Genomic DNA, 21,545 nt, shown 5'->3' on the forward strand with positions numbered 1-21,545 from the left:
CCAGTTGGCAGATATCCCTGTTACAATCTGCACATATCCATTTGTATTTGATGCCCAAGCAAAAACAACTCTGTTACAAACAGATGCAGTCTTACAGATGCAGGTAAAATATTGTATCATATTAATCTGATTTGAGAGTGGATTTTGGATGGTTTTCATGGAGTTTTTAAAAGCAGATGTTTGAAATTTGCTGATAGTCACTAATCTTCGGGCCATTTTGTACCTGTGTGGTCTGTCTTTTGCAGCATACCATTGATACCTATAAAGAGGACTGTTGCATGTGACATGTGTAATCTTATGAGGGCTATTTGACATCTATTTAAATGAAAATAGAATAATTTAGCCTTTTTTATTATATATCTAAAAATGGTATAGTCTCTTTCATTAAGAAAACATGCAGTCTTTATAAATAATTTCACTAGTTTACTTGATTGAATGTTGGTTTGTTTCAAGTCTTGTTTCTTGTGTATTCCCATTTTATATACTTGGTAAAAGATGGAAATGACTAGAGATGAAATAATGTGAAAGTAGGATGCATTTGATCACTTGTTAGGAGGAGGATAATGAAATATCTTTAGAAAGTTTTAGTAAAAATATTTTTCTAAGCTTGATTGACTCTTCCTTATCTCTGTCCTTTCTTCCCCCACTCCCTCTTTTATTTTATGTTAAGCATTCTCTTATGTATAGTGAGGATTTTTAAAACTAGTTTACATTATGACTTTGAAGGGCCACAATAAGATTGCTGTATCATTTCAACCTCTAAGTAAAACAGTTTCTCAAGTGGAGGTGTAGGTAGATACACTTTGCCTCCTTGCATAGCCAAAAGGACAACAACAAACTTAGAAACAAAAAAACCCCAGAACTACCAGAAAATTGAGCAATATGGAAGTCCAACAGTCAAGGAGTTAATCATCAGACTGGTAGGAGGGGCAGAGACGGGCAGCTGGGTCAGAGAGGACTAGGTCGTCAAGGTGGCGGCTGGTGGACCACTGGTCCCACATTTGCCTGTGGGTAAACTGGAAGGAACAACTGCAGAGAGAGACAGAACGAGCAACTCGGTTCCAGTGTGGGGAAATAAAGCCTCAAAACTTCTGACTGAAAATCTGTGGGGGTTGCAGTGGCAGGAGAAACTCCCAGCTTCACAGGAGAGTTCGTTGGAGAGACTCACAGGGTCCTAGAATGTGTACACACACACACACAGGAATCAGCAACAACAGGGCCCACTTTACTTGTGGGTAGTGGGGAAAGTGACTGAAAGCCAACCCAGAGCTAAGCAAGCGGCATTGTTCCCCATCAGGTTCCTCCCCCACATATAGTGCCACAACTCAATGACCTGGGTTGCCCTGCCCTGGGAAATACCTAACACTCCACCCCTTACTACATAACAGGTGCTGCAAGACAAAAAAAATATATATATATATATATATGGCCCAAATGAAAGAACAGATCAAAGCTCCAGAAAAAATAGAACTAAGCAATGAAGAGATAGCCAACCTATCAGATGCAGAGTTCAAAACACTGGTAATCAGGATACTGACAGAAATGGTTGAGTATGGTCACAAAGTAGAGGAAGAAATGAAGGCTAGGCAAACTGAAATAAAGGGAACCAACAGTAAAGGGAAGGAAACTGGGACTCAAATCAATGATTTGGAGCAGAAGGAAGAAATAAACATTTAACCAAAACAGAAGGAAGAAACAGGAATTCAAAAAAAATGAGGAGAAGCTTAGGAACCCCTGGGACAACTTTAAACATTCCAACATCCAAACCATGGAGTGCCAGAAGGAGAAGAGAAAGAGGGAGAAATTAAAAACTTAATTAGAAAAAATAATGAAGAACTTTTCTCTTACGGCAAAGGAAATAGACTTCCAGAAAGTCCAGGAGTCCCAAAGAAGTTGGACCCAAGGAAGCTCACACCAAGGCACATCATAATTAAATTACCCAAGATTAAAGATTAGGAGAGAATCTTAAAAGCAGCAAGAGAAAAGGAAACAGTTACCTACAAAGAAGTTCACATAAGACTGTCAGCTGATTTCTCAAAAGAAATCTTGCAGGCAAGAAGGGGCTGGGAAGAAGTATTCGAAGTCATGAAAGGCAAGGACCTCCATCCAAGAGTACTCTATCCAGCAAAGCTTTCATTTCTAATGGAAGAGCAGATAAAGTGCTTCTCAGACAAGGCCAAGTTAAAGGAGTTCATCGTCACCATGCCCTTGTATGAAATGTTAAAGGGACTTATCTAAGAAGAAGAAGATGATCAAAACTACGAACAGTAAAATGACAACAAACACAATTATCAACAACTGAACCTAAAAACAAAAACAAACTGAGCAAGCAACCACAACAGGAACAGAATTACATAAGTGGAGATTACGTGGAGGATTATCAGTGTGGAGAGAGTGGTAAAAATGGGTGAGAAGGTACAGGGCATAAGAACCAGTAATGGTAGGTACGAAATAGTTGGGAAGGTTAAGAATAGTATGGGGAATGGAAAATCCAAAGAACTTACACGTACTACTCATGGACGTGAACTTAGGTGGAGGAATGCTGGTGAGGGGGTGGGGCATAGGGGAGTAAAGAGGAGGAAACAAATGGGACAACTGTAATAGTATAATCAATAAAATATATTTGTAAAAGTTTCTTGTGTTTCTCTGGTACAGGATATCTAACATAAGACTAAGGATAAAGAAAGGAAGCAGAGTCCTTGGGCATTCTATATTCTACAAATGCTTTACAATTTAACTCCTTTCTCAAATGTTGATAGCTATTTTCATTCCTTTAAAATTAATGCATATTGTTATTCTAAATCCCTCCAGATTTAAATAATAGATGGGGGGGGTATTTTAGAGATGTACTTATTTCATTTTCATCAATAGAAAAAAATTAAGTGTTTTTGTAAGGTTCTTAAATCACAGCTCATAAAACTTTTTTTGTCACTCTTTAATAAAAGCAATAAGCTAATCACTTGGTACATTTAATACATGATATTCCATTTTAGAACAGGAACAGGAAAAACCATAGGAAAAGAAGAAAGACTTTAAATGGTAAAAGCCAAGTGCTTGCTTTCTAAGCACATATGGTGATCACTCTACTAGATGAATTTCTCTAATACCTACTTATTTAGACAGGCTGCTTCTTACCCTCTTTAGAGTTTTGTTTCAATGCTGGTTTTATTTTTTACCTTACTCCCCATCCCAGTTCTCTAGAGAAACAACAGTGTTCAGATTTATGAGTATCATAGTTACATGCTTACTTTTTTTTTAAATCATCACCTGATGATTGGCTGAAGAAGAGAGGAAGGGAGAGAGAGAAACATGGATTAATTTCCTCTTATACACACCCTGATTGGGGACCAAACCCGTAATTTATGTTTGTACCCTGATTAGGGATTGATCCTGCAGCCTTTTGGTGCACGGGATGTTGCTCCAACCAACTGAGCCACCCAGCCGGGGCTCTGTGCTTGCTTAATGGTGTCATTCATTATATGTTGGTGTAAAAAATTCAAAAGGGTACTTTTTATGCTCCAAACACAGTTTATTAAGCTCTTTTACTGTAGTAGATACTATGTTAGCTGCTATATGAATTCATTAATATGGGAATTATTATAGGGAATCTAATAGGTAGAGTTTGGTTTATTTAGTCATAAGTAGCTTCTTTGTAGCATTGCTATTAAAATTTTAATCTTTTCTTTTCTAGATGGCTATTGACCAGGCCCACAGACAGAATGTCTCCTCTCTTTTTCTCCCAGTTATTGAGTCTGTGAATCCTTGCTTAATTCTAGTGGTACGTAGAGAAAATATTGTAGGAGATGCAATGGAAGTCCTTAGGAAAACAAAGAATATAGACTACAAAAAACCACTCAAGGTAATTTGACTTTTTCTATTAGGTAATTGGGACTTTCATTTAGAAAATATATTTAAAGTGTTCCTGTTTGTGTTTTGTGTATCTTTGAATCTTAATAAAATTATGTACTTTAAAATTTTTTCGAATTAATTGCTGAGCACTTATTTGTAATTAATAGCATGTTATAAGGTCTCTAGAGTGTAGTTTCATTCTTTACATTCATTGTTTATATTATGCTATCTTAGGTTATATTTGTTGGAGAAGATGCTGTTGATGCAGGAGGGGTACGCAAAGAATTTTTCTTGCTCATCATGAGGGAATTATTGGATCCTAAATATGGCATGTTTAGGTATTATGAAGATTCCAGGCTGATTTGGTTTTCTGATAAGGTAAAAAGCCCAACCGTCTAAGTTACTTTTTATGTATGTGCCTATGTTTATCTGTACCTATATATATCAAGTTAACTCAGTAAATAAGAATTATTACTGGATTCCTAACATTATTTGATTCAGAAATTGGCTGTATTGCAATTTGAAAAATCATAAGTTTTGGGCTCAGAGTCATCGAAACAAATCAATAGAACACATTTCAAAATAGCAAAATAAAATATGTTAGGGAATGGCCAGCCTGAAAATGGTGTTGACTTTTTCATCTACTGATTTAGATGTGAGGACTGAATAATAATTACCAGATTAACTTTTCATCTGGGAAGAGTTAATTTATCATTAGGGATTATTGATTTCTCTACCTTTATCATTTAGGGCAGTGTTAACTACCCAACAAACTATGGTCTGTGACCTAAGTTCTTCCCAACACATGCTTTTGTAAATAAGGTCATGCCCATTTATTTATTATCCGTGGCTGATTTCTAGCTACAACTGCAGAGACAGAGTTGAATAGTTCAAAAGAGACCCTGTGGCCAAAAAAGTAAAATATTTATCACCTGTCTGTTTATAGAAAATGTTTGCTGACCCCTCATTTAGATACAATAAATGAAATGAATGATTCTATTTGTAGAACTTGAGTTGAAAGAAATTTGAATAGAATATTTACTATTAAATTTAATATTTACCATTAATATTTTTAATGCATTATTTATTCATTTGTGATATCAGCATTCACTGAAGACTGGTGCTTATATATTGGTGCTTAGCAGATTGGTTTGATTTTTGGTTTTGCTCATGTATTTAAACATTTGATGTTTTTCAGTTCATTGCAGTTATATCTTTATTGATGCTTGCATTATGCCGTCTTTGTCCAGGGAGAGCTCTTCTGGTGGGCACCTGAGTCCTTTGACACAGTCTCAATACTCTTTATAGATTTCTTGCTGTCTAATGTACTTGATCTGAGAAAATGTTCCAGACTTACACATTTACTGCCTAGCAGTACCAACATTATGATAACTGAAAATAGTTACTAAAAGTTGTTTTGCAGTTTTTTTGGTCTATTGCATATACCCCCAGGAGAAATATGCAAAGAGCAGTGTTTGGATGTCACTTGAATTTTCTATACTCTGTTGTTATACCACGAAGTGGATACATACTTAGGTTAACTTGTTTAACTTTAGTTTTGATTTTTAGGAATTACTTCTTTAAATTCGATTTATTTTTATAATTACATAAAAATATTTATATAGTTCTAAAGTCAAATCTGTAAAATAAAATATCTAAGAAGTCTTAACTTCTGCCTCTATCTATACCCTCCACCTTATTTTTCTCCTTCCTTCTATGGGTAATATTTTTAAAAGCTATATTATGGCTTAGTCTTTTTAAAAATAAATGTAAGTGCATAACAGTATGAATATCATTGTCAGTTTCCTGGTTTTGACCATGTTTATTTAAGGTGTTATCATTGGGGAAAGTGAATGAAGGGAACATGAGAAATCTCTGTATTTGTGCAATTTAAACTATTGTGAAGAAGAGATTGTGCAAGTTCTCTTACAGTCATTTTTACTTTACAGTGGAATAAGGTGCAAAGTCACTAGAGAGTTGGGATGAGAGACGGAAGGGTGTTGACAGTTCAGAGAGAAAGGAGAAGTAGTAAAATAATCACTTCAGGGAGCCGGTAAATAAGTTGACTGTAAATAAATATAGAACTAGACTGGGAGCATTGGAGGACCATTTGTAACTTTCATTCATGGATTTAAAGTGAGACCAATCAACGTGATTGTTTCTTTAGTCATGTTTTGCTGTAAAAGTAAAGGTAAGGATGAAACAGTTAATTTTATTCAGGTTGGGGTTATAGCAATTGAATATAAACAAGAAGGGCAAGGAAGTGATCATCTTGATGGATCATGGAGTTTAACCTTTGAAAGGAAAGTGAGGACTTCATTGAGGGTGGTGATAGAGTTAAAAAAATAGTGGTGGGGTCAGTGGATTATAGCCTCTGGTGGAGTTCAGTTGTGTGAGTCAAGTTATTAGGAGAAATGAGTTATAAAGTAAGAAATGATGGTTAAATAGGGAGTGCTTGAGATTTGGGTTACAGTTGAGTGTAATATGTAACTGTAGGAATGTGATGGAGGGCAAGATTGTTGGAAATAAGCAAGTCAAGAAATAGTGAGGCTAGTGTGTTGGATGTCCTTTTTGACTGGATATTAAAATCAGAAATAATGGCAGGAATAGTGGTAGAGAAAGAAAGCATAACATAGTGCCCAAATCTGTGAGGGAGGGAACCATGGAAGGCTTACTTAAGTGACTGCAGGAGGTACGGTTAAGTAGCAGGAGGTGTGGTCAGTTGGCATGCGTTTCAGAGGAGCTGGGTATTTTAGAAAGGCAAATAGAAGGAAGTCTAGAGGAGTGAAGAGCCAGAAGACCAGCCTCTAGGCCCAATCATATGAGAGGTTGGAAGAGAAAACAGACACTGTGTCTGTGAGAGTGGAATGGGGTCCTTAGGAGACAGTCTTGTTTGTTTAGAAAAAGGGGAAGGAAAATTGAAAGAAGTTTAGTGGGATATGGATAGTTTTCCAAGTGATAGATTGTGAGTGCCAGAGCAAACAGTGAAAGGGTTTGGTGGAGCAAGGACAGTTGTACGATCATGCCAGATTTTAGGGCCTATCCAGTGCCACATGGAAGTGGGGTTAGGCATATCCTTTAAGTTCTGGGGCATGTAAGACATGGTGGAATAGTCCCGATGGCCTTTGAGGTAGATGAACAATCTGCTTAAATTATGGTGGTCTTCCTGGCACTGCTACTTAAAGCAGTTTGTAGTTATATAGCTGTAGCTTAGAGAATTTGAGAGGGTACCCAAGATGGAGACCTGTTCTGCTTGGAATACAAATTTTTCAGTGGGCTTTTATTAAGTTCTGCAGAGAGATAATGTTTTGAGACTAGGGGAAGGCAGTCTTCAACATGCATCTCTGTGAGATGAGACGTTTTCAGTTATATCTCGACTTGGCCAATGGGACCTCCACAGAGTGCTTTTGTGTACATTTGACATGTCCCCATTCTTTCATTATTCTTTACATTTGGTACAATGAAATGTTCCAAGTTCATCTTGTGTTTTGTTTACCCCAGCCTTAGCATTAGCCATTTCTCTTAAGAGCTGTGACTTCTTCCAGTGGAAAATGGTATTTAGAAATCAACTCTGGATGCTAGGTATAATTTTACTGCCGGGGAATTGTTGCTTTCAGTTTCTCACAACAGACAGAAATTGGAACTTTGTGTGTATGTGTACACACATGCATACCTGTCATGGTTTTCAACCTACATGGCTGTATCTGTATATGTGGAAAGTCATGAGGTGGTATACTGTTAGCTCTAATTCTATGGAAACACCACGTAGTTTACTCTAGCTTTTCTCCCTTTCCATTTTATGTGGCAAATTACCAATGGGAAACTTTATAGCTATCATCTTTAAGATATTTATTCAATATACCCTGTATGTAGCCAGTGTTGTGGCTATACTGGCCAAAATTACTAATCCCTGACAAGGGGAGGGAGAAAGACAGAGAGGGCTGTGTGTTTTTTCTTTTTAAAAACATTTTTTTTATTTATTTTTAGAGAGAGGGAGAAAGAGAGAAAGAAACATCAGTGTGTGGTTGCCTCTCCCATGCCCCCTACTGGGGACCTGGCACACAACCCAGGCATGTGCCTTGACTGGGAATCGAACCGTTGACCCTTTGGTTCACAGGCCCACACTCAAGCCATCACAGTTCGGCTGGTAAGCCACACCAGCCAGGGCTGTATGTTCTTTTTTATTTTAATATTTTTAATAAGGTAAAATGCACATAACGTAAAATTCACCATTTTATGAATTTTAAAATACACAATTGGTGGCATTTAGTATATTCGCCGTGTTGTGCAACCATAGTACATGATGAAATGTACTAGAACATTTCATCATCTCAAAGGGAAACAGTTAGCAGTTACTCCTCATTTCCTTCTCCCTCCAACCCCTGACTATCACTACTTTACTATCTATGGATTTGTCTGTTCATTTCAACTGGAATGAAACAACAGTGTGGCCTTTTTTCCTCTGGCTTCCTTGTTCCTTTCAATAGTTGAATAATATTCTAGCATCTGGATATACGATGTTTTGTTTATCCATTTACAACATTAACTGATGGACATTTGGGTTGTTAACCTGTTTTGGTAAAGTATCGTGAATACTGCTGCTGTGACCACTCATGTATTGTACAAGTTTTTATTTATACACTGCTTTCCAATTATTTTGGTTATATACCCAGCAGTGGGATTGCTGGGTTATATGAAAAGTCTGTCTTTTTGAGGAACCACCAAACCTTTCCACAATGGCTATACCATTTTAGATCTCATTCAGCAATATATGAGGATTCCAGTTTCTCCATGTGCCAGGCACTAATGTTGCCGTTTCCCTTTTATTATTATATATTTTGAAATATATTTGTTTATATATTTCTTATTAATATAGTGGGTGTGAAGTGATATCTCATTGCGGTTTTGATTTGCATTTTAGTAATGGCTAATGATGTACTTGCCTGGTCATTGTATATCTTCTTCAGCAACGTATCTTTTTATTTTTTTTAAAGATATTACTTATTTATTTTTAGGGAGAAGAGAGGGAGAAAGAAAGGGAGAGAAATATCAGTGTGTGGTTGCCTCTTGCACACCCTCTACTCACCCTCTACTGGGGACCAGGCCTACAACTGAGGCATGTGCCCTGACTGGGGATTGAACTCTTTGGTTTGCAGGCCGGCACCTGTCCACTGAGCCACACTACCCAGGGCAGCAAAATGTCTTTTTAATTGGATAATTTTCCTTTAAGCATTTTTTTTAAACCACTTGTGGTTTTTTTAAAATTTATTTACTTATCTTTAGAGGGGAAGGAGAGAGGGAGAGAAACATCAATGTATGGTTGCCTTTAGTGGGTCCCCTGCTGGGAGTTGGCCTGCAGGGAACCGGCCTGCAACCCAGGCATGTGCCCTGATTGGGAATCAAACCAGCGACCCTTTGGTTCGCAGGCTAATACTCAGTCCACTGAGCCACATGAGCCAGGGCCCAATCTCTCTGCCTTTTGATTGCAGAAATTAATTCATTTACATTTAAAGTCTTTAGTGATAAGGAAGCACTTCTGCCATTTGCTATTTTTTTTCTATGTCATATTTCTTTGTTCTCCAGTACCTCCATTCCTGCCGCTGTTTAGGTGTTTGATATTTGTTCTAGTGTAGTGTTTTGATTTCCTTCTCATTTTCTTTTCTGTATGTATTTGTTATTTTTCTCAGTGGTTGCTTTGAGGGTATCAACATCTTAAATTTTGAAGTCTAGTTTGAATTAATATCAACTTTACTTCAATAATATGCAAAAACTCTGATCCCAGAACAGTTCTGTCTTGTGTGCCTATTAATATAGATTTATATTATCATTAGTTTGTCTTTTAAACCATAGAGTTACAATAAAAACTGCAATAATACTACACTAACTTTTATATTTACTTTCGTAGCTACGTTTACCAGAGTTCTTTAAATTTTTGTGTGTCTTTGGGATGCTATGGCATCTTTTCCTTTTAGCCTACAAATTTTAGCGTTTCTTGTAGGGAAGGTCTAATAGCAACAACTTCCTTAGTTTTTAAATTTATATAAGATTTTCCTGGATATAGAATCCTTACTTGCCAGTTTTTTTCTTTCAGCACTTTAAATATGTAATTCCACTGCATTTTCATATGCCTGGATTCTGATTAGAAATTAGCTGTTACTCTCATTGAGAAGCCCCACTATGTGACGAGTTGGTTCTTTTTTGCTGCTTTCCATCCTCTCTTCATATTTGGCTTTCAACACTTTGATTATAAGGTGCCTGGGTATGGATCTCAAGTTTCTCATGTTTGGAGTTTGTTGTGCTTCTTGGATATTAGATTTATGTCTTTCATCAAATTTGGGGATTTTTCAACCATTTCTTCAAGTATTTTTTTCCCCTCTTTCTGTCCTCTCTTTCTGGGACTCTACTATATGTATGATGGTACAATTGCTGGTATCCCACGGGTCTCTTAGGCTCTGTTCCTATTTCTTCATTTTTTATGCTATTATTTTTCTAAGTAGATAATCTGAATTGACCTATCTTCAGGTTTGTTGATTTCTTATTATGCCTGCTCAAATGTCCTTTTGTTGTACCCCTCTAGTGAATTTTTAATTTCAGATACTGTACTTGTCAGCTCCAGAAATTCTGTTTGGTTTCTTTTAATAATTTCTATCTCTATTGATATTCTCTATTTGATGAGACATCGTTATCCTGCTTTTCTTTCGTTTCTGAGTTTTTTTAAATTTTATTTTATGGTTCTTTAGCGCTCTGAGCATATTTAAGGTAGTTGATTTGACGTGTTCATTTCCTAAAGTTCAATATCTGGGCTTTCTCAAGGGCAGTTTATATTTCTTTTTTTTTTCTTGTGAATGAATTGTGTTTTATTATTTTCTTCGTGTGCTTAAGAAATTTTTGTTGAATACTGGACACTTTTTTGTTTAACACAGTTTCTTGTTTGTTTTCCATAGCACCTTTTATTCCTTCAGGTTTCTTTTGTCTTTTTTATTGTGATCCTTGGCTTTTTATTCACCCTTAAAGAGTGTGACACTGGAAAGCTACCTAGATACTTTATGTTTATAGTTATCTGCTTAATGATTTATAGGTGTTATTCAGAGCGAGTGGGGGAACCCTTACATGTCAGCATATAAGGTTTTTTACCCTGTGAATGTTCAAGAAAAGTTGTAGCCTTGGCTGTCAGTGTTTAGTAGTGTTTGAAATAACTGGAAAGAAAAGTTAGGGTTCTTATTGGTCACTGTACAGGCCCTTATTTGATATCACCCTTTCATCAGCTGTCTCAGATTCAGACTTTTGTCCCTTTTCTCCAGAAATGGCAAAGGACTTTTTTTTTACCAAACTCCTCCTTTCAGCCCCACTCCAATAATACTTTTGACTTTCAGAGTTTTATGTTTCACCAGCTGAGCTTTCTGGGCTACCTCTGACTTCATAAATATTGATTGGTACTTCCAATTCCTGAGTTTGTGGTTCCATTAGCTTGTTTTTCATTGGCTTTCTTCTTAGAAGCTACTATTGCAGTTTTTCTGCTTTACCAAATCACTTACCAGCCGTTTATCTATTTCTTTATATTTTGAAATATTAACATCTCTTTGGTGCTATTAAAACCCTTCCCTATCCCTGGCCAGGTGGCTCAGTTGATTGGAGTGTCATCCCATATACCAAAAAAAAGATTGCAGGTTTGATCCCAGTTCTGGGCCTGTTTGGGAAGCATCTGATCAATGTTTCTCTCTCCCATTGATCTCTCTCCCCGCCCCTACCTCCCAGCAGTGAACAGAGGATTTAGAAATAAAAAACTCTACTCTATTTTTTTTTCTTGAGGGTTTATGCCATTTTTCTTCCCTTATTCTCATTTAAAGGGATTTTAAAGGAAAAGATAGTAACACATTAAGCAGCCTTCCCTACTTAAGAAGGACTTTATACACTTAAGTGCACTGTTAGATATTACAAAGGAAAATGATTAATTTGACACTAAAAATATGAAATTTATGCATAACAAACATAAAAAGCAGAATATGAAACAAATGTGACATGGAGACAGGATATATATAATACAGGATATACAGAATATATGTAATCCTAATACAGGATATATGTAACAAATGTGACATGAGGTAATGCCCCTAACATATGAAGAATTAAAGTATAAATATATAAGAAAACACTAAAACCTGAAAAGATAAATGGGCCAATGAAGAGGCAGTTCAAAAGCACACAAAAATTCCTAATTTTCAGTATCACTAACAGTCAAAAATATATACTAAAACAAGTCATTTTTAACTCAGATAAAAAATGTGTTTGTGTGTTTATAGTGTGTATATGTAGATGAAAATATAGAAAGAAAGGCATTTTCCTGGCCTAAAAATGGCAGTATAAATTGGAACAAGTGTGAAGGAAACAGTTTAGAAGTATGCTAAACCTTTGCACTTTGTAATTCTTCTTTATAATGAGAAATTCTCCTAATGAGATATTTCAAACTATGGACCAAAATATATGCAAAAAAGATGACTGTCTTATTTTGAGTATTACTAACTAGTTAGAATAACAAACATTTATTAAGCCTTTTCTGTGCAATTTTGGAACTGTGCTAAAAGCATTTTATATACATTATCCCATTTAATCCTCACAACCACCATATGATATAAATAATACTTTTGTATTTGAAAACAGGGTCTAGATGGTGAGTGAACCATATCTGGAACCCCAGATCTACTTAATAGATTTTTTTCTCTTAACTGGCATGCCCGTAGACTTTTCTGTGACCGTGTATTTTATTTCTCTAAAGATGGGGGGAGAGTTGGAATGAGTATTATTTTCAGTGTTTAATGTCCGGTTACAGTAAAATAGCTACTTTAGCAAACCATGATACTTTTGTGTGATATAATATGCAACCATTAAAAATCATGTTCTAGAAGAATACTAATGGTACAAGAATATACTTGTAAGTAGAAAAATGAGAAAACCTTAAATATTTGTTAATGTTATTTTTCTGAACTTATAGTAGATAAAAATATTGTTAAATGTTTCTGAGTTGTGTCATGTTCTTTATTTTCCATATTTTGAGTGTTTATTAAATTAGAAAAAGTTTTAGTCAACATTTGTTAATTTAATGTTTTAATGATATGGAAATGTTTATATTTCTGGGGAAAAAGCCAGTTATATGTATACTAACTCAGCTAGATTTTAATTTTGTCTAGAGACACATCAGATGAAAATGTACAAAAATACTAGCAGGGATGTATCCCAGGGAGATAGGAATGAGAATGTACTTTTTTCCTTGTTACTCATTACTTTTTTCTGTATCTTCCAAATTTTCTACTACACATACTTGTTTTTGTAATAATCAAAAAATATTTACTCTTTGAACTTGGAGAACAAATCTTTACTTCTTTTCCTTATATTTTTAGACATTTGAAGACAGTGATTTGTTCCATTTGATTGGTGTTGTCTGTGGATTAGCAATTTATAATTTTACTATTGTGGACCTCCATTTTCCTTTGGCTTTATATAAGAAACTGCTAAAAAAGAAGCCGTCCCTGGATGATTTGAAAGAACTAATGCCTGATGTTGGGAGGTTAGTTGTAAAAAGTGGCAAGGGTGGGCTCTAGGAAATGGGGAATATGTATAGAAAGCTTTTCTTTTAGGAATAATTATATTTTGTTGTCCTTTTTTTAATTTTCAAAATAAAAGCAGTTCTAATAAAGCCCAATGTGTTACTCAATCCAAAATTTTCTGCTGACTAACTTAAAAGTTATAAAACCATTTGCTAAATTTTTACTGGCTTATAACAATACTTTGTGAGTTTCAGATATTAAATTTAGGAAGGTGTTCCCTGAGAATAGTTAAATGATTTACTTGGAGTTTGATCGCCTTTGTGCCTAGCTGGAATATGTAAAATTTCTTTTTATTTATTACATAAAATTGAAGAAAAATTGTATATAAATAAGGACAAATGATGAAAATGGGTGGATACATGGCCTTTGTATACTGAGGAAGAAATAAAAATCTTTGAATGATTATTTTACCTTCAACATCATTTTTAAGTTTGCTATTGTACATCTACCATACTGAAAGAAATACAAAAGTACAAATTCATAAAAGAATTTTACCAAAAATGAATGAGAATTATGTACTTACTCATAAGCAAAATAGTCCAAAGACCCAATAATATTTTACCTAAAAGGAACATTTTCTTGTTTTGCAGAAGCATGCAACAGTTACTGGATTATCCAGAAGATAATGTTGAGGAAACATTCTGTCTTAATTTCACGGTAAGATGGAAAGCCATAGGGTAGCCTGATTATTCATCATCCCTTTTATTTAACAGTTGTGCCCTATGGCATTTCTTTCTTCTGATGGATGGAGTTCTTAAGGAACCCTTTAGCTAACATTTATTGAGCATTAACTATATGCTAGTCCTGGTACATGCATTATTTCATTTAATCCTCATAACAATCCTATGAGATTGTTATTACTATCCTTATTTTACAGATGAAGAAAACTGCAAACGATCATTACTTGTCAGAGATAGTATATACCCAGCTCTGTGACTTCAAAGCCTGTGTGCCTCATCATGCTAAAGATCCTTACAAGTATAGGGGTCATCCTTATTCAAGTGTTCATTTTTGAGCCTGCAATTACAAAAATGTTTAGAGAAGCAGATATTGTGATATGAGAATATTCACTAATGAATTTACCATTTAAAAGACGAATTTCCACTCAGACATCCCTTTTCGCTTCACACAAACATTTTTCTTTGCCCATTTTGTCTTTCTTACTGTTGGCTGACATACATAATAGAAATGCACGTACATTGAAATATTATTTGGAAAATGAAATTGCAAATCTTGTAAAAGATGTAGAATTGTGTTAATTTAGTGAAAAGAATGTTGAATAACTAATTCAGTCACTTGCAGAGCTGTTGACAAATCAGGATCTGGCAAAAGTAGACTAGTTGACAATTAAGGAAGAAAAAACTCAAGGATTAATGATAAGGCATTTCAGAAGAGAATGATTTGAATATTATAAATTAGACTCTTGGGGAAAGGTAAAATCTTTGGGGCTTTTTAAAAAACTTTATCTGCATATTTGTTTGTTTTCCTCCTAAATGGTCCTCTTTATAATCTTATGGTCAAAGCTGATGAGAGATGCCATATTCTGCTCACAGAATTTGCCCCCCAAATTATGTACCCCCTCAGAAAAAATTATCTATTCTTTGATCTTTTTAAGAATTGGCACAGGGTGCAATTTTAAGAAAATTGGTTAGGTTTAAGGTGAAATAAATTTATCTCAGTCATTGTTTATGTGAAGGAAAAAGTCTTCCCTGGACTTTTTCTTTTTGTAACTATGACATTTTGATTCCCTTGTTCAGTTAATTCACTTATAAGTATGAAAGTTGTCTTTGAATCTTTATTAATCATCTCAGTTGACTTAAACATTGATTTCTAAGCAACTTAATTTCTAATTTATCAGTCACCAAGTTTATAAAGGCTTATTAGTGTATTCAAAAACTATCGTAATGAAAACATTCCCACTGCCATTTCTTTGGAGAGATTTTTAGTGGCTCTTTATTGCTTGCTGAATAATAGCTTTAGAGTGGGCTTTAAAGACATTTGTAATCTGCCTTTCTAACTTTCATTGTATCCTTCTATTCATACCAAGTTATGTCATTGCAGTTTTCTTTCGTCCACCTTCTTGTTTTTTAGTGCCATACATTTTTCATAACTTGATATCTACTTTCATATCTTTCCTTTTGTTCAGTCTGTATGCTCAGTCAGAAATTCCACCCTTTCCAGTTTTTCACAGTCCTACTCCATCTTCCAGATGCTTTTCAAATGATATGTCTTCCTCAAGATCTTTCATGCTTCTCCAGTCAGAAATAGGTTTTCTTTTCTATGTGGACTGATAGCATCATGTCTCTATTAGAGCATTTATTTTATTATAATGAGTTGTTTACCCATCCCATTTCTCCTTTACCAGACAGTAAACTCCAGAGCAGGGATTGATTTATCTTTTATCATCTCACTCCCACTATAGTGTTTTTTAAATAGCAAGTATTAGAAAATGTTTTAATAGAAGAAGATAATATTCCAAAAAGAGGAAATAGAGAAAAGGTGCAAAGGTGGAATGGTAATATTTATAGGAAAGTTAGTAAGGAAAATAAAAACTTTCAAAATAACCAACTAGCTTTATAAAACAAATTAATGGCATAACTGGAAAAATCACCTGTGACCAAGAAGGCAACAGGACAGATAGGAGGAATGCAGGACCAGCAGCTTTCCAGTGGGGAGAATGTACAGCTGTTCTGAGCTGAATGCTTTCTGACACCTGAATTCTATTATTTTTCCGAGGAAAACAGACTTTCTAATATTTCACTCCTGTAATGACCAGTCTAAAGTTTTATGCACAATAAATACTCAGTTTTCTATTCTTCACTAACCAAACACTTGGTAACTTGTAATTAGTTAGTCTTGGTAGGATTTCAAACTACCAGAGAAGATGAAAATGGATAGATATGACTTTATACAGAACTTAGTAAGCTAATAGTAGCACAAGTTTACTTCATTTATTAGTTCTTATATTTAATGAGGGAAAGGTAGGCTATAATAATAGGTTATTAAAAGAATCTAATTTCGGGTCTGACATTGACTTTTTTTAAAAATTTAAATAGATCACAGTTGAAAACTTTGGTGCAACAGAAGTGAAAGAGCTGGTTCTAAATGGTGCAGACACAGCTGTTAACAAACAAAATCGGTAAGTGAATTGTAGCAGCATCAGTGGTAGTGATAAGATTCAGTAGGCTTTTTTCCCTGTGTTTAAAAACGTGTCACAACCTTAAGTTTTGACTAAGGTAAAACTTAACTTTTTAATGATTAGTGAGGAAGTAATTTGCCTTTTCCTCCTGAAATCCCTTCAAGATATTAATAAAGGGTTAAAAAGATCATAAACTACAGGAACAAAGAGAACAAAGAGGAGAAAACAGCAAACACATTTCTGGAAGCTAGGAGACAGTGGTAACTAACTTTAGCCAACTAGAGGCAGGTGTAACTAAGATGGGACTGGGAGGAACCAAGAAGGCATCCAGGTCATATTGTAAAATAAAGACTCTGGAATTGAGAGTAAAAAATATGTTAGAAAATGCATGGGCTTTAGGGGAATGCTGGAAACAGGCAGATTCGCTATTACGAACAGCAGTTAGAAACCCATTTCCTTTGTCACATTAGTAGCCTGGAAACTTCCCCTCTCTGGCCTGAGCAGAAGATTGGAAATTTACCTTCTGGAGAGATTAAAGTGAAGGTACTGTGGGTTTGAGGGCTGTTAGATGCAGCCAGGGACAAGTGGCTGAACTGAAAACAGGGAGTTTGGGAGTCTCCAGTTCTTTCCTGTATTCCTATGTAGAAGAATCCTACAATATATAGTAGGATTCTGCCTAACTTTTAAATGTGAATGGATAGCCAAAGGTCACAAGGCATTTTAAGGAAAGACCAAAACGATCGGAAAGAATTTCAAGTAAACAGAAACAGTATAGGATGAAGAAACTGAAATTGGTATCCTCAAAATGATAAGGATAGTATCCATATGGATACTATTACAAATTAAAAGAAATGGAATGAATGTAATTCATCAAAGAAATGGTACTGAAAAATTTCCTAGACCTGAAGTGCCTTTTAAGATTGAAAATATGGAAGTGAAAAAAAGACACATACCAGGCAAAGTACATGAAATTTCAAAATTCTAGAATAAAGGCACCCAAAAGGCCTTCTGGGGTGGGCGGGGTGGGGTGTGGTGGGAATAAAGCAGACCATATACAAAGAATTAAGAGTCAGAATAACAGACTAATGAATGACTCTAGAGCTAGAAGATCAAAATTCTAGGAGAAAATTATTTTTATCTTAGAATTTTATATTGAAACTATCAAGTGTGTGAATGTATAAAAACATTTTCATACATGCAGAGTCTCAGAGAATTTCCTTCCAATGCATTTTTCTCAGGAAGTTACTGGAGGATGTGTTCTACCAAAACAAGCAATTAAACCAAGAAAAAGGAAGACATAGGATCCCCCAAAATAGGATCCAATATAGGAGAGAGGCAAAGAGGATTCCTTCTGCAGGAACAGCAGTATGTAGAAGGAGTACCAATCTGGGTTAGAACAAGAGGGCGGAGGGCTTCAGGATGTTTTGTCTCCAGGAGAAAAATGCAGTTGATGCTACCTAATATATTTGAAACAGTCCAGAGGAGGTTGACAATTCTGTTGAAGTTGGGGATGAAGTAGCAAACTAAGGGAAACAAAAGTTGTTTTTAAGAAAAGAAAGATAACCACTGAATAATACTCTATAGCTTAATTCTGAATAATATTATAATTAAAATGTTAACAATGAATATTGAACTAAAAATTGTTATAATGGGAACCTTCTTGGAGGCAAGGTGAGAGTAGGGCAATTAAATAAAAGGTAAATACTGCCCCGGCTGGTGTGGCTCAATGGATTGAGTGCCAGCCTGCAAACCAAAGGGTCGCCAGTTCAATTCCCAGTCGGGGCACATGACTGGGTTGTGGGCCCGGTCCCCTGGTGTAGGGTGCTCAGGGGGCAACCAAACATTGATGTTTCTCTCCCTGTTTCTTTCTCTCTTCCCCTTTGTCTAAAAATAAGTTTTAAAAATATTTTAAAGAAAAGGTAAATACTCACTTTTCACAATATTCAGTTCTTAGATATTATTTAAATTTGAAAAGTCAAAGAATAATGATAGAACTGTGTTGTTGAAGGTTGAAGATAAATGTCAGGAGGAATAGCAGAAAGAGTTAACAAATAAATAGTTGCCTTTAAATAGCAGGCATTTCTGATGGGAAGGTGTAGGACCAGGGACCTGCTTTGTTCTCTTCAATTTGGTTATAATTCTTTAGACAAAGTGGCTTAATGGCTATTGCCAGGAATTTCATCCCAATGATTATAATCCTGATTCTCCCTAGTTTAGTAGTTGATATCTTTTTGTCCTAGTCTCCTTTTCTGTAAAATGGGGTGGTAAATAGTACCTACTGCATAGAGTAATGTTGAGGATTAAATGAGGCAGCAATAATTTTAAGATGCTTAGAATAGTAGCTAGCACATGTGTGTGCTCAGTAAATGTTGGCTGTTAGAATTATTACTGTTGAACATTTTAACTGTGTATATGTATCTTACTTTGATAAAAATGAAGCTGTTTCTAAAATAATGTGGAAAAATTAGGTTTTCTAGCTATTTTTTAAATGCTGGCTTTGGAAAACTTACTATAATTATAAAAGATTGTTTTTTTGCTTTTTAAAATTTCTAGTGTTGGACTAATTCTTTAAGTTTCTAAAAAATATTATTTCACATAGATTATATACTTTAGAAATAATCGAAAGAACCTTGATCCTGTACTGCCAGTCCTATTTACATAGTGCAAGTATTGGAGACAAAAACGTTAGCACATAAAGCAAGTTAGCCTTTTTTGCTTAAGGGACTTTGAAGAGATGTAACTAGTATAGATAAATTTGACTTTCTAATTAGATGAATTATAAAATTGTGCATTACAAAATTGTTTCTTCTCATCAGATCCTAATATATTTTGCAATGGTGTCCTTTAACCTTTTTTTCTCTTTGTAAATTTAGTTTGGAATTATAATTTCCTAAGACAATTATCTGTAGATGACTAAAGTTACCAGTATATCCATTTATAGAATCATTCTTTTTAATTTGGAAGATAAGACTATAAAAATATTGAAATCCTCTAGTACCCACTCTCATTACTTATTTGACCAGATAGCTGCATAAAGTGTTTGTGGCTAACAGAACAAAATCATTTAAAATTGTAATTCTAATTACTGGGTTAAGGGGCTTTTCTTTTTTTTTTCTTTGCTGTTTCCTTTTGTATCACAAAAGGCAAAAAACCCATCATATGTACACATATGTACATTTGAAAAGAAGCTGCACTTGTAATTTTTAATGATTATCCTAAAGGAATGCTTATGTTTGCCCCTTGGTGTTAAGTTTTTTAAATAAGTTTTTTCCCAGAGTTCTTAAAACCCAAGGGAAACAGACCATATAGTAGTATATCAAATAGCCTGACTCCTAAAGCTGTCAATTTTTCATCACCTAATACCTTTAACAGATTGCTCCTTTTAGGGATGCATGTGGAGTGATGCATATAAATTGTAAATAATTAGTGACTATTTTAAAATTATTTTGATAGCCATTTACATTATCTTTCTATTAGGAAATGACATGTTTCACTTAAGAATAACCTAGGAATGCCTGCGAATAATTGAGAAGTCTACATGTCTCATAGATATACCAGATTTTTGTATAGAAAGAATTATAAACTTCTCTGTAAAGACTTTGTCCCCTTTAAACCCTGTTCATACTTAATCAGTTTTGTGGATAAGTATCAAAAAGGACAGGATCACTCATAGTTTTAATAAGACTACAGTATGTATTCTCCTTTAAAAATGATTTTTAAATTTTTTGCATGTGTGATTTTTCATTTCTAGGCAGGAGTTTGTTGATGCTTATGTGGATTATATATTCAATAAATCGGTGGCTTCCTTATTTGATGCTTTTCATACGGGCTTTCATAAAGTCTGTGGAGGAAAAGTCCTTCAGCTCTTCCAGCCTAATGAACTACAAGCAATGGTTATTGGAAACACAAATTATGATTGGAAGGAACTGGAAAAGGTAGGGGGAAACACATCTGTGCTATTGTTTCAGTGAAAAGGCAAAAGGAAAACAGGTCTGTTGATAGAATTCTTGTCTTCTCATTTGTTGTTTTCTGTTTTACACTATTAACTGTCATTATTATAGGAAAACACCTCTTACTCTACAGTGCGTGTGCTTGAATTGTGTATGAATTAGCATTTTCGTATTTGTGGTATTGATGGTGTTTATATAGAAAAATATCATCTATGACGGGGGCTGGATAGAGAGCCCCAGCTAAAACTGAATGGCTAAAACCTTTAAGATAGCTAATATGAAAAAAATAAAATACTAAGACAACAAAGATACACAGAACATTGGGAACTCTCATTGCTGGTGGGAATGTTAAAAATGTTATAGCCACTTTGGGAATAGTTTGGAGTTTTCTTAAAAGTTAAACATATACTTACTACATGGCCTACCAGTTCCAGTCCTCGGTATATTAAGTTATATTTACACAAAAACCTTTAAGTAGCTCTGGCTGGTGTGGCTCAGTGGATTGAGCAGCATCCTTTGAACCAAAGGGTCACTGGTTCCTTTCCCAGTCAGGGCATATTGCCTGGGTTGTGAGCGGGGTTCCCAGTGGGGAACATGTGAGAGGCAACCACACATTGATGTTTTTCTTCCTCCCTTTCTTCCTTCCCCTCTGTCTACAAACAAACAAACAAACAAACAAAATCTTTAATATAAAATCTATAAATGAGGGGAATAGGGAGTTACCATTTTAAATAGGTACAGAGTTTCAGTTTTTCAAGATAAAAAGGGGTCTGGATATGGAAGGTGGTGATAGTTGCACAAGAGTGTAGATGTACCTAATGCTCCCAAACTGGACGCTTAAAAAAGGCAAGGAGAATGAACTATGTTCAGTGTGTTATACCACAATTTTTCTAACATGTTTTTAGAAATTTTCAAATAAGTCAAAAACTGGAAACAGTGCGGACAGGTGTCTTTTGGTAGCTGAATGGATTAACCACCTGTGGTACATGCACACAGTAGAATAAT

General features: G+C 35.1%; 1 protein-coding gene across 8 annotated transcripts in view; it reads left to right on the forward strand.

Annotated features, from left to right (window-relative positions):
• Nucleotides 1–21,545, forward strand: part of HERC4 (HECT and RLD domain containing E3 ubiquitin protein ligase 4) — a 129,058-nt gene that overhangs the window by 92,348 nt on the left and 15,165 nt on the right. For 7 of the 8 annotated variants that reach the window (XM_037062669.1, XM_037062660.1, XM_037062665.1 and 4 more), the window contains 7 exons: nucleotides 5–103; nucleotides 3,692–3,859; nucleotides 4,084–4,227; nucleotides 13,245–13,411; nucleotides 14,042–14,108; nucleotides 16,508–16,590; nucleotides 20,342–20,525. In XM_037062669.1, coding sequence (XP_036918564.1) covers nucleotides 5–103; nucleotides 3,692–3,859; nucleotides 4,084–4,227; nucleotides 13,245–13,411; nucleotides 14,042–14,108; nucleotides 16,508–16,590; nucleotides 20,342–20,525 — 912 coding nt within the window. Of the gene's footprint in view, nucleotides 1–4; nucleotides 104–3,691; nucleotides 3,860–4,083; nucleotides 4,228–13,244; nucleotides 13,412–14,041; nucleotides 14,109–16,507; nucleotides 16,591–17,828; nucleotides 17,956–20,341; nucleotides 20,526–21,545 lie in introns of those variants that run through there. The other variant, XM_037062667.1, reaches the window with a different exon arrangement.

This window comes from Sturnira hondurensis, unplaced genomic scaffold, assembly GCF_014824575.4.
Source record: "Sturnira hondurensis isolate 20B ecotype Veracruz unplaced genomic scaffold, ASM1482457v3 Scaffold0014302, whole genome shotgun sequence".
NCBI lineage: Eukaryota > Metazoa > Chordata > Mammalia > Chiroptera > Phyllostomidae > Sturnira > Sturnira hondurensis.